Below are 14,526 nucleotides of genomic sequence, written 5' to 3'. Positions count from 1 at the left end.
AATAGACATCTACTGGAGGCCACCCGTTATCAGACCTACTCAAACGGCACCACTTCCACTTTATTGAGTCGACCACTTTTTTTCTTCTTCTTCTGTTTGAATGTCGACATGTCTGCGTGAAAAAAGACTTTTTCCTTTGCAGTCTGCATGGATATGGATAGTGTAATAGTTTTTACTTCGACATCCTCTGCCGGGAAGTATCCATTCCGTGAGAGTGGGGGACTGGAATCATAAACACACCAGAATGACAACACAATGTTATTCAAAGATGCGCAGTGACAACTCCGAGTTGTTTGGGGTTTTTTCCCCTTAACTGATGCTGCACACACGTGACAATGAAGCACAGACCCACACCCTTTGTGAGAAGACACTAATTAGTCTCTTGAGGATACACCCTGTATTCACATACGCCAATGCTCCATTTTTACGCTCGATATCGGCTGCGCGAGTGGTTACACTGACAGGTGTCCTTTTATCCAAAACCCACAAACTCTCCCTCATTTTTGATGGGGGAAACTGGTAAACTGGTGCGCGCTGTCAAGTTCTGTCAGCTTTAGCACCACCACCACAGCAGTTAAAGTCCCCCTCGCCGGAACAGAACAAAACGACACGACACAGCAACTGTGCCATACATCGTGCGGCCTGCCCGGTCTGTCATAGCTGTCACTGCCAAGCTGTGCCTTTCCCAGTCAACATACATGTATGGCATGGGCAGACCGCGTACAGGGCACTGAGGGAGATGAAGAAGTGAAGGGGTGGAGGAGGAGGGGTCTGCTTGGACCATTCCAACTCGGAATAGCCGATAGATAGATAGCTAGATAGATAGACGGTAATATCCAATTTTAGCATCTTAAATTCCTGGAGCTATATGCACAGTATATTTCGTGTATATTGCAATGCAGGCATGTATTTTTTTTTAAATGCACTCGTTTAGAGAGCAGTTGGTCAACGTACCTATTTCTGGCGAGCGTGGGCGTGCACACACACACACACACACACACACACACACACACACACACACACACACAGAATTGAACTTCACAACTCATGCAATGACAAGATCAGCAGGGAAGTAAGTTTTGAAATGCACTGATATGGTTCTGTTTTGTTCAATCAAAATATTAAAAATCAATTCATAATCTTCCCAGAAGTAAACACCCACAACACATGTTATTCATGATCGCTTGGAATCGCCCTGTCCCTTCATTCCTCAGCAACAACAACAACAACAACAAAAACAGAAACAGGAAGGCAGATCAAAGAATTTGTGCCAAACAACAGAATGAAACTGGAATTATGTCATAAATTAATAATGTCACATGATGTCTGTCTTTTCATAACAGTTCAAAGCACAACAAAGGTCTTAGCTGTAAACAAAACAAAAAAAATAGACAGATTGATAGATATTATATATAGAACACACACACACACACACACACACACACACACACACACACAATCTTCCCCTTTGTACCAACTGTGTTCCACAACCACAGTAAAAGGCCAGGCAAGCAACAGAGAAAAGAATAACAGAAAACATGAAGGAAAGCAAGAACTAAAGAAACAACAAAGTATACAATGAACACAGTGGATTCTTTTCAAACCCTTAATCCCCTCTGGTCCAAAAAGAGACACAAAGGAGACTTCCATGCATCAAATAAAAGTGATTTAGACAGACTGAAAGAAAGATGGACAGAAAGGAAGGTGGGAGATTTATTGTACTGTTATTCAAAACCATGAATGAAATATCCATAGTTCAATCCAGTTAAAAACATATGTACTAATCAAACTGGAAATCATCTGTGCATCCAAAGGAGCATCACTCATGCCACACAATCTCTCAGCCCACAGCCTTTCCCCGGTTTGTATTGCATTCGTTGACAAAAACACTGCACGGCAGCTTAAGCTTGTGGAATCTTTCTTGGTTCAATTGAAAGCTAGACACCCCATCTACATCATGAGGTCAGACACCCACAAATGTTCTGAGTACCCCAGCAACAAGGAAATCTGTATACTTCCCAGTTCCTTTTCTGTGCATATCTGCAAAACAGTGACATTTCCTCTTATGCAGCACCAATATGCAATCATCTTAAGAATGGATGATGATTAATCATCAGACAGACATTCTGTTGTCAAATTATCACTTTTCACAACCAGTCGCAAGCATTGTACCTCATATTAATCTTAATTGAATATCAGGCATGGAGTATGTAAAGATTCTGAATCAATTCAAAGAAAAGAAAGAAAGGAATGACAAGTACAGGCACACACACAAACAAACAAACTGAAACAGGGTAATTACACAAACCTTTTTCATGCACTTCTCTTTTTTAAAGTTTTTCTTTAAATGATAATATTCTTTTAAGTCACTGATATATAACTATAAGAATGTTTTAAGTATTGGCATAGTCAGGAATGGAGTTCAAAGCTTTCTGGGTGCAGAAAAAGTGTGAACACACGCACACGCACACACACACACACACACACCATAGTGGAGAGGAAGAGTGGTGAGAGATTATGCAAGAATTGTCACTGACATGGTGCTTTGTTTGGTAGTTCTGTAACAGAAGTTCAGAATCACTAACATTGTAACAAGTTACAGAAACAACAACAACAACAAAAAAAAGAAACAGTGAAGAAAAAGAAAGAAAACCAGACAGAAGAAGGAAGAACAAAAAGAAGGGAAAAAAAACAGCACAGCCTTTTGGCTCCATGCCAGGAAACTCAAAATGCCAAACATGCAGCTCAGCATCAAAGTACATGTCATCTATTACATGTGAACCTAAAAATTCCCATGATATAGTTTGCTGGGAGGATACAGAGTTTGGAGACAGGAGGGCTTACTGAAGGATAAATACAATTCTGTCATTCCCCCCACCCCACCCTTCACACACACACACACACACACACATATATATATACTCCACAACTACGTCTTCTTCTGTTCTCTCTTTTCCATTGTCTCTTCTACCTCTGACCCTTTTGTTGGCAGTCTTTGGGTTCAAGTGTCCCAAAATTAAGTCTTATTTATTACATAGATTCAAACTATTCCACAGAGTGGCAATGAAACAAAATGACATGAAATGACCAAGTTAAAATAATAATATGTGCATCAGCAACAAATGAGAAAAAATTAATCTAGAGTACAATGGAAGCATATAAACTCAGTCTTGCATAATCAAGCGAAAAACAAGTCTTGGTAAAACTATAACCACAGAGTACTATTATTTCACTCATTCAGACCCCCTCCCAAGCTACACTTTTTTCAATGGTCTCCCTTTCCATCTTAGTCTCGAGCAAACCTTGTATACTGACATAACAAATTTTCTGGTTGGGAGAGTCCAAATGAAGTTAGACCTCACCCCATTGTTGCTGTTTCAAAAGACTCCACAAGTTCTACCCACTTGACCAAATTTGATTTCTGTTGGTCTGTCCTCTTTACACAGCTAGCTCCCAACCCGAGCCCACATACAAACACACCTCTTCAGGAAGCTTTAAGATCTGTGCTCCTCTCTGAGTTGAGCCCATAAAATGTTCAATAACTAATACAGTTTTGTAATAATGCATAGCTCCTCCAGCTGTGCATTTCTTATTGGCATCATACACTGACTACTATGTCATAAAAACAATAGATGTTTTGTAATTTAAGAAACTTCACTGAATTTTTGGAGTACAACACATTCACCTTTCACTCATGGAAAAACAAAACAAACTGGCTGCAAGCTGAAGTAAGGTTATTCACATAATTACTGTGATTTTGTGACACCTATCAACATAGTGCCATACTCCATGACCAAAGTTTGTGAAAACCAAGCCTCTGCTGGTCTGTAAAACTCAATAAAACCCATCATCTCTGCATGGACATGCTGGGCTGATGCGGCTGATGTAGACAGACTTCATTCTTTAATGTTTTGTTTTAAGCAAAACCAGAAACACAACGCTCTACAGAACCTAACATTTAACTTTATCTTTAGACAGTTTTGTGTGTGCCAGTAATCTGGCAAGTTCAAACAAATAACAATACATATGGATGCCATTTACTTTTCTAAATATCCTGAACAGATCCTCCTCCTACCACCCCACCCCTTACTTCAAATGGAAAGTAGGAACTCTTGGGGAAACTTGATTCAAACTTCTACATCTGAAACCAACAGGACAACAGTGAATATATGGAAATAAAGTACTGATACTGAATACTTGTGATAAAATAAAACTGTCTTTTTCTTTTGTTACTTTTTTCTAAAGAAGAATATGATAACTATCTATTGTCATATTACACTTTACCATCTAACACAAACACTCTTAAACAGTAACTGATTTTTTAATCATAACGAAATTTAGAACTTCAAAATTGAAAAATTCAGAATTGAAAAATCTGTAATTACACTTGAGTTACTTTTTGCAATGCAGTTTTCATGCAAACTTCTTTGAAATTTGATGAAATTTATGTTTAACTTTTTGACAACATATTCCTGTTCGTTTGTTGTTGTTGTTTGTTTTTTTCCTTTTCTCCTCAAGGTCTAAGTTCATTGGTTAAGCTGCTGGTCAAGCATCTGCTTAACAGAAATGGTGCTGCGTATATCACTATATGGATTTGTCTGAACACAGTCACGCCTCCTTGAGTAAAATGAACTGAATAGATCATTTTCATATGATCAAGACGGGTGTGAGGAACATACCTGGGTTAAAAGGCCTAAAGGACGAAAGACCATAAACTACAATGATACTAATCTTATGTAATTTAATGTACTCTATCACATTAACCCTAGAAACATGAATAACATTTAATTTGAAGTTGACTCGGAAAAGTGCCGTCAAATCAGCTTCTAAAATCTTGATTGCACAGCCAAACAAAACAAACAAAATTGTCGCATTTCAAACAGAAGTTGTGGACAAACATGACAAAGTACATCTGGGGCATTAGAAACAAAATACATGAAATGATGAATATATCCCTGTGTGAGAAGAAACATATTATTATTTGCCCTTTTCTTTCAGGTCAATAGTATCAATATACCATGTGTGTGTGTGTGCATGTGCATGTGCACGTGTGTGTGTGTGTGTGTGTGTGTGTGTGTCTGTGTGTCTGTCTGTGTGTGTCTGTATGTATGTATGTATGTATGTCTGTGAGTGTGTGTGTCTGTCTGCCTGACTGTGTGTGTATTCATTGTGTGTGTGTGTGTGTGTGTGTGTGTGTGTGTGGTGTGTTTGTGTGTTGTGTTTGTGTGTTTGCATGTTGTAGTAGCAGTAATACAAGTCTTCAATTTTATATCTTTTTTATCTTTAGTGGTGTGTGTGTGTGTGTGTTGTGTGTGTGTTTCTGTCTGAAAATGGGAGGTGAGGTGGTATGTATGTTGTATACTTTTAAGTTTAACACATACATTTTCAGCCAACATCAAACATGACAAATAACAAGCTCATGCATACACAATGAATACGAATGTGTGTGTGTGTGTGTGTGTGTGTGTGCGTGTGTGTGAATGGATAAGGGGAGGAAAGAGACGGGTATATATTATATAGGGGTGACTGCTGCTTCTTTGTTTCTCCAGTTCTTTTGCCAGCTGAACTTTAGTGCAAAGAAAAACACCACGTTGAAACAACTTAAAATCGAGGTTGGACGAGTATATCCACATTCTCAATACAGTTCATTATGCGCAATACTAGCAACGTGCCGCTGGAACTGTCAAAAACAAACAACAAGACGCACCGGTGTAGCAGACGTCAAACTTTAACTTGACGCACTTGTTTATGATTAGTTACGACGGCGAAGTACACGAAGTTAGTACTCACCTTTTCCAGTCGTTCGAAATATTCTTTCAAGAAGGTTAGTGGATTTTCCGGTTTGTTAACACATAACTGTACGATGCAATCTTTCAGCAGCTGCTGAACATTGTGCTTCTGCACGTATGCTTCGCACTCTTTCAGACTCTGTTCTTCGTCTGCGTTCGCCGCCATGCTGATACTATTGACAGCAACAAGTAAAGTAAGTAAGCGAGGGTTGGCTGATCAATAACACTTCCTGCGTCTAACAGCCAATGAGACTTGCGTTCACAAATGGCTGGTTGTTTTGCATGCCGTGCCTATCTATGGGCTGTGTGAGGGATGCGACCGTTCTGACCTTGTAAAACAATTATAATTCGATAAGAACATACGGCAGGTAATTTCGGGTCAGTGCATATTGTTCCGATTACGCACTTAAACCGTTCGAGGTGTGAATATCACGTGAAGTAAATGGGAGGGGATGTGTTGTCAGGCATTCGGTATGTCAAGAAAACTAGGTCATTCTGAACTTTCACCGACTGGGAAGCAAAACGTAGGCTGTCTGGCACTGGCAGCACGAGAGGGCCCCTAAAATTTTGCTGAGCAACACTGACGTCAGAGGGAACACTTTTCCAGACTTTTAACTTTCCTCTGTTGTACTTTGTACTGTCTTTGGAATCGTGCCACTGAAGTAATTTAAGTTTACACGCTAACAACTGAGAAACAGTTGTAAACTCTTTTCTCTCTCCCCCTCTCTATAAAACTTGGCAAAAGAGAAACTTTGAAGTAGCAAAAACAAGGACTCAGGTCTGATCTATGTTCCTAAAATTGTGTACGCCACACATTGAATAACTTATGTGTTCCTGGTGGAAAGCAAGTAGGTTTGAAAACACGGAAAAATTGTACGATGCCAGATTACCATGCATGCATTATTCTGACCGGGCCTGTAATGTGGCAACATACAGTCTTCAGTCGCGAGCGCCGAATCGGAATATGCATCAGGCCTCTGTGTATGCCAGTGTGTGTGTGTGTCAGTTTGTTTGTTTGCCGTGTGTGTGTGTGTGTGTGTGTGTGTGTGTGCGCGCGCGCGCGAACACCTAATTGACTGTCCAGGGCAATCGCAAACGAAGATATTGTCTGGCCGCGGTGGTACACGTACCTATATTATGACTGCGCGTCATTGTTTCCTTTGCAATTGACAGTTCGATCTGTTTCGTAAATCTTTTCCGCATTCGTCTTCACTGATTAACTGCATGACTCACCCATTCATTCTCTCATTCATTCCTTTATCCATTAATTTACGGTTACTATGATCCCGCCGTCATTCAGTCTGTTCTCCGGTCTGCCTATTCATTTACAGTAACCTTGCCCATATATTGGCCTACTGTGGGCCTCCAGTCCCGCGTCTTCGTCTGCGCACACTGCAGTGGTGCGCACGTCAGTGTGTCCCGATGATAGTAGTAGTAGTACAGTAGTATAGGGACTGGCAAACATCTGCCTTGACAGTAGTATAGGGACTGGCAGTCATCTGCCTTGACAGTAGTATAGGGACTGGCAGTCATCTGCCTTGACCTCTCGCGGCCTTTTTATGTCAGTCCCCATCGAATTTTCATCTTCACTTCTTCCATTTTATTTAATTTATTTATTTTCCGAGCGGCATCTTTTGTTTCTTGTTGTTGGGCGGTGTACGCAAGTACACTTCTGCAAGAAACTTTGTTTTATTCATCATAGTCTCTTTTTTTTTTCTTTTAAGATGGTGTTGGTGTCAAGGAGATTTTTGAACGTGTTAGTATTTTGCAAGTTTAACTTCGATTGGTAGTGCATTCCACCATGTTTGTGCAATTCGGTTAGCCTATGATTTTTTTTTTCTTTTTCAGTTTATTATGTGTGTGTGTGTGTGTTCGTTCCGGTTCGTTCTTTAGTTTAGCGTCAGTTTTCACTATCAGTGATACTAGACGATTAAAAAAAAAGGGGGGGGGGGGGATGGGGGGTCAGGGAAGAGGAAAACAGAAAAGGTAGAAAACTACTAAAAAAATGCATAACTAACATGCAATTACATATAACACTAACAATTCAATAATAATAATGATAATAATCAGAAACCATTAACAATTCTGAAGTACATTAAAGGGCTGTAGAAATAGGGCTGTGAACTAATGCCTGTGAAAGTTCGACCATAAGAACCTCGAGTCGTGTGTGTGTGTTAGTCAGTGTGTCCCAGTGTGTGTGTGTGTTACTGAGTGTGCACTCGCGCGCTAGGTCGACGTTTCTTAAGCCGCAACTTGACTCAGGACGGCGGCTTCTTACAAACTGGTGGTGAATTTATCTGGTGGTATATATTTTAATTTAACGACTGCGTATCTCCTTTGTCAGCTGGCAACTCGAGTCTCGCATCGTTCTGCGTTCATTCATTAACTGCATTACTCATCCATTCATTCTCTCCAACATTCAGTCATTCTGTTATATGATATTGTCGGGCATACTCAGTATCACATCAGTTCACTTTCTGATCAAGTTCCGGGTGTTCTTTCCTACTCCGGCCACCTGTATTCATTAATCATCTTCACCATACATTGGCTAACGTTCGGCCAAGTACCTGTCATTCTCCGCTCCCATTATTCACTGAACAAGACTGAGTTGTCGACCCAAAGTTTATATGTGACTGGTTTTTGTTTCGTTCAGTCGCGCGCGTCGCTATTTTCTTCCGCTTTTTCTTTTTTTGGTTTTCAGTTTTTTCTACTTGTAAACACACTGATGTCCATTTCTTCAGTCCCACGTTCCCCAACTGATGTTTCCAATTTTCATTTTAGTTAAAAATTGTGTCTGTTGCGCGGCGCACGCGGCTTTCGGTGTTTACTGTATGAATTGAAACCATCCATTAACTCAGTGACTCCGATATCGGCTCTCAAATAGACGGCAGACTGAACGTACGCCCATGCGCAAGAAATAAGAACTTCAAAATATTGAAATGTTTTGTTTGTTTGGTTTTTGTTGTTGTTCGTTTTTTGTTTTTGTTTTTCGTCCGAGTCAGGTTTATATTTCATTTCGTTGAAATTTAGTCCAGGACGATATCCGAAGAATTCGAAATTCCTCACACCGAGTGGGCAGAGATGACCTGCACAGCCAGTGAGCAATCATGCAAAGCTTCGCCGGTGCTCATGACTTACACACACACGGCACACACACACACACACACACACACACACACTAATTAACCGTCCACCACAGTGTTTGTCAGTTTTCACTGCGCGTGACGGTGGTCTCACGACTGATAGCCGGATCGAAGGTTTATATAGTTCTATAACCTGTATCTGTCGGAGGAAGGAGGTTTTCGACTCTGGCCCGTTCCTCATAATATCATTGAGTGTGTCCATCAGTGTATGGTATTATGTTTTCTAAAGCACCAAAACTACTTTTCTGGATAGCCAGCTAGACTGAGTATCACTTAAAGTATCCATTATAATTTACCCATCAGATCTGACCAATGCATCAGGTGAGGCATGTGCTTTCAAGTATAAAAAATAAAATACTGAAAATGATAATGATAAAAAATCTTGATCTTCCAGTTTGGCTTTTACAAGTCTTATTTTGTGTTGATTTTGTGCTTTGAACTCACCCGAGATTGTAATCAATATTATAATAGAAATATTTTCTTTGCACATCTTTTGAGTTTGAAAGGAACCGCAGTGCATATTACTTTCTGCTGGGCTCCTTCACTCCGCATGGTCTTTTTGTCTTTTTTTACTCACTTGTGTAAACAAAGTGAGTCTATGTTTTAACCCGGTGTTCGGTGGTCTGTGTGTGTGTGTGTGTGTCCGTGTGTCCGTAAACAAAGTGAGTCTATGTTTTAACCCGGTGTTCGGTGGTCTGTGTGTGTGTGTGTCTGTGTGTCCGTGGTAAACTTTAACATTGACATTTTCTCTGCAAATACTTTGTCAGTTGACACCAAATTTGGCATAAAAATAGGAAAAATTCAGTTCTTTCCAGTCATCTTGTTTAAAACAATATTGCACCTCTGGGATGGGCACAAAAAAATTAAAAAAAGAAGCCTAATTATATGCAAACTGCATTTACTGTTATATTTATATTTTTTGTATTCTCTAAACTTGGCACTCTGACCTCTTATTCTAACACAACAACAAGAGGAGTCATTATTATCATTTTTTGTTCAAACAGGAACTTCTTTTGCTAAGCATGGAATTTTTATTTATTTTGCAAACGTTTTGGTGCAGATAGTAAAAAAGGGAAATTACTCTGTAATTAATGCTAGGGGACTTAATTTATCACAAGTGAGTCTTGAAGGCCTTGCCTCTCTTGTCTATCATGGATGGGCTGACAGGGCTGCAGGAAAAAGGTGCAACACACTGAACAGGGTAACATTACTGTACATGCTTCTCTCTGTACAAGAGGGTTACCCGGATTAAATCAGTAAAACAAGCGAAAACGTCAGTTTTAAATGATAATATGATTAATGTTCAGAAACCAAAAACGGCTATCAATCAATCAAACGCGCACAGTAATTTAATCAGATTAAGGTAGATCCATACCGTATCGACTGAACAATGTAAACCTGAACACTTTCGACTAAGCTCTGAAAAAGATGATTTGAAATGCACATATTATGTGGAGAACGTTATCTCTAGGAAACACGTGGTGTTTGAATGCCAGAGTCTGAATAGTTTTACCAAAGTTCAGAAAGTTCACTTGAATGCAATTTTGACAATTTCAAGATTCTATCTGCTATAGTGCAGAAGCGGGTTTGTTACGTACAGTAATCCAACAGTCGGGACACTTGTTATACTTGATGTTAGCTTTTTGTACCATTTTGCTTATGTTCATTCCACACACACACACACACACACACACACACACACACACACACACACACACACACACACACACCGTCACACACTATGCTACACACACGCGCACATTTGGCAAACGGACAGTTTAATCCTGTAACCCCTTTTGAGGCATAGATGACATCATGTAAAAACAATGTACGCATAAACTTGGAAAGAAAATCATATAAAAGCTCAACAGTGCAACAAGCTCAAGGGGTCATCGAAGTTTCATTTCATACTGAAATTATGCGGCCAAAATCGCAATCTTACACAACCGTGGCTGAACTGACTTGATAAGTTGACTTAGATTTATCAAATCATTTTTGCTCCCTCCGTCTCAACAGTTTACAGTTTCAGTTTCAGTAGCTCAAGGAGGCGTCACTGCGTTCGGACAAATCCATATGCGCTACACCACATCTGCCAAGCAGATGCCTGACCAGCAGCGTAACCCAACGCGCTTAGTCAGGCCTTGAGAAAATAAATAAATAAATAAATAAGGGGTGAATAAATAATAGATAAATACATAAAAAAATAACTACTACCACTGCTCATAATATGTATAAGGCGCAAAAGCTTGATGAAGTAAACTATAAGAGTATATAAATAAATAAATAATAAAAAAAAAAGTAGTAATAAGAATAATAATAATAATAATAATAAATAAATAAATAGATTAAAAAAAAATTAAAAAATAAGACAACAATGATGATAAATAAGCAAATAAATGTGAAACATGGAGACACACATTCAAACATACACCCACATATGCATAACTGATATGCACCAAACATGCAGTTTCACAGATATGAAAGCACAGTCAAATACACATAAACGTACATGAGCCCCAACACACACACACACACACACACACACACACACACATATTACCCTGCACCTCCTCTGTCTCCCTCCTCCACACACTCATTTCTAGGCTACGTATCGCAGCTTCCATGGCACACACACACACACACACACACACACACACACACACACAGACACACAGAGATGAACACTTACTTGTACAAGCACACACACATACGCCCATATCCCCCACCCCCAAGCCCACACACATATATACAAAGATATATATATATATATATATATATACACACACACACACACACACACACATCCGCACGTTCCAATATTCCGTTGCTCCCACAGTGTAGGCATGCATACACACACATACCTCATCCTCTACCCCCACCCTACCCCCCACCCCCCGCACCCCCAACCCCCCTCACACACACACACACATACGCACGTGCACAGAACTCTCCTGACACTTGTGTACACTTACACCCTCGCGCATGCACAAACGCACTCAAACACACAGACCCACACATACACACACGCACAGAGGCTGCCACTGACTGGCCGCAAGAGGGATGGGAAAAGATCTCTGATGCCAAGAACGTGGCGTCTAGTGTGTTGCTCAGTCTATTGTATTGGAAAAGCCCACAGAGACTGTTCCGTTTTGAAGGAATTTGGGCAATGTTGGTTTGGAAATGATGCCGATATTTGATTTGCAAAGCATCGTGCTCTACCTTTCATGCTAGAGTTACGGCCGCTCCCTCTCTCTGCTTTTATTTCTTTGAGGCGATCGATGGTGTGATGGCCTTGTACCTGTTCTTTTTGATATTCTTTGACTTTTTTGAGGATTTCCGATTTTCCTAGATGTAGGCCGCTCGTTGTTGTTGCGTTACCAGCAAGTCTGTCAGCTCGCTCATTTCCCTTAACACCTGCATGTCCCGGGCAGTATGACCATGTGAGTTTTTTAATCTGAAAGTTGCGCATTGCCTTATGCCACTCTGGGCTTCCCATTCCATTTTCAATTTTCTGTATGATGTTCATTGAGTCGGTTAGAATCATGGCACTGTAACAAATCGCTTTGTACATGTGTTGTCGGTGACAATTTTTTATATGTTTTTTTGTGTGTGTGTTGATTTTTGTCTACTTGAAAATGCGGACACTTTTTCACGCAGGAACATAAGGTTCCCATCTGATGTTCTGTTGTGCGATATATTGTGAATCACGTGAATGCCGTTTTTTAAAACTGTTAATTGTTAACATTAGGCCAGTTCCGTTTCCCTGAACTGGTTTATTTTTGCTGATGCCAGTCATTGCTGTTTGACTTGTGGGCCAGAAGCATTCCCGTTGTGAACAGCATCGAGGCATACTGGAGATAAGGGAGACGCTGTTCCACTGCCGTCCCGGGGAGAGACTACCTGCTGAGGGAGAGCGGCCATGCCAAAAACAACTTGCAAATTCGTTATCCCAACTCACTCCAAAAAAAAAAAATCTTTTTTTCAACTCACTCAAAAATAAATCCGTTTCTCCCAACGCACTGAAAAATTAATAAACAAAAAGTAACTTCACACACACTCTACAAGACGGCTGCCCACATCTTAGGCGCCGACACCCCCCCGACGGACGCCGTGGAACACTGGGCACCACACTGATGGGTGGTCCGCCGTTGCAAATTGTTTTTGGCATTTTCGTGTCCGCATTTTCAAGTAGACATAAAAATCAACACACACACAAAATACCATATAAAAAATTGTCACCGACAACACATGTACAAAGCGATTTGTTACAGGCATGTTGGTTTCCGGCCATGTTGATGGACGATAGCCACTGGAGGGCATGTGTAACAGCTTCAACTTCCATCGTTAGGCTGGAGGTTGTGACTTTGTAGGCAGCATTCTCTTCCCTAATTGTTTTTCCATTTTGTTTCGCAGTGAATCCCCAACCGGATTGGTCTTTGGTGACTGAGCCATCTGTGTATATGATGATGTCCTCTTCTTCACTGTTCTTCTTCACTTCTTCTATGAGTAGCTTCACTTCGCATCAGCCGGTTTTGCCCTCTGGCCATTCCCGACAATGTCTTCCTAGAGTGGGTGAAATGGCTGTGTTGAATAGATGGTTGAGGTTTTCGGGGTTTTTCTCCCATTCTTTTGTTTCTTTCAGGTCTTGTACTGTCGGCATACTAGCTGGATTGTGTTTCAGTCCTGCTTGCCCCATCCATGATCTTCCTCGTCCTAGACGGCTGCCTTTTGGTTCTTTGACTGCGTCATGCAGTGGCCCGGTTTTGAGGGTTTTCTAATGCTTTGAAGTAGGTCTTAACCTGTTCTAACTTGTTTACCGTAATTGTGTGCTGAATCAGTGAGCGCATAGTAGACTGACACTACGGAGACATTCTTCGCGGGGAACTGATCGAATGATTTCGGCTGTACAACAATCATTTATGACTCGAGTCCGTCTAAAGCTTCACGCCATGAACGCACATAATTATCATGTCAAGCCACCGGATATTTTCACTGGAAAACTGTTGTGCTTTACACCGCACACACACACACACACACACACACACACACACGCACGCACGCACGCACACACACACACACACACACACACACACACACACACACACACAGAGAAAACGAACTTTTTTTTTTTTATTGACTCGGATGCCGAAAAAAGGAAAAAGCGCACATGGCTCCATGAAAAGCCGGGGAAAATATAAGTAGTACTCAAAAACATAACATTGACAGCATTGCATAAATAGATTTCAAATTATGTCATACACAAAAAAAAGAAAAAAGAAAAAAAGGCCAGTGAACAACATAAGTACAGGTATAAATATTATGCTTTGACGAGAAATAGGAAGAAGAGACCCCCCCCCCCCCCCCCAACACACACACACAGGGGCCTGAGCATTACATATATATTTATGTATTTATTTCTGGAGGTCTTGTAATCAATTTTGTGAAAATACTCATGACTGATGTCACTTTAATAGTGAAGAAACAATGTTTTGACGGTATTTAGTGTTTCAATGATTGAATGTAGGTTATTAAGATGGAATTGACTTTTTCCGAAACAGTCAATTTCTGTGGAATTCTCTGTGAGAGTTCTCTTC

General features: G+C 40.5%; 1 protein-coding gene across 1 annotated transcript in view; it reads right to left on the bottom strand.

The window, feature by feature from the left end:
* The window catches only part of LOC143284566 (cAMP-dependent protein kinase regulatory subunit), a 142,019-nt gene extending 136,055 nt beyond the window's left edge, over positions 1 to 5,964 (bottom strand). Inside the window, exon 1 of the mRNA XM_076591370.1 lies at positions 5,791 to 5,964. Coding sequence (XP_076447485.1) covers positions 5,791 to 5,955 — 165 coding nt within the window. The 5' untranslated portion in view covers positions 5,956 to 5,964. The remainder of the gene's footprint in view (positions 1 to 5,790) is intronic.
* Between the last annotated feature and the right edge of the window lie 8,562 nt (positions 5,965 to 14,526).

This window comes from Babylonia areolata, chromosome 1 (genome assembly GCF_041734735.1).
Source record: "Babylonia areolata isolate BAREFJ2019XMU chromosome 1, ASM4173473v1, whole genome shotgun sequence".
NCBI lineage: Eukaryota > Metazoa > Mollusca > Gastropoda > Neogastropoda > Buccinidae > Babylonia > Babylonia areolata.
This window is presented reverse-complemented; position numbering and strand designations above follow the sequence as displayed.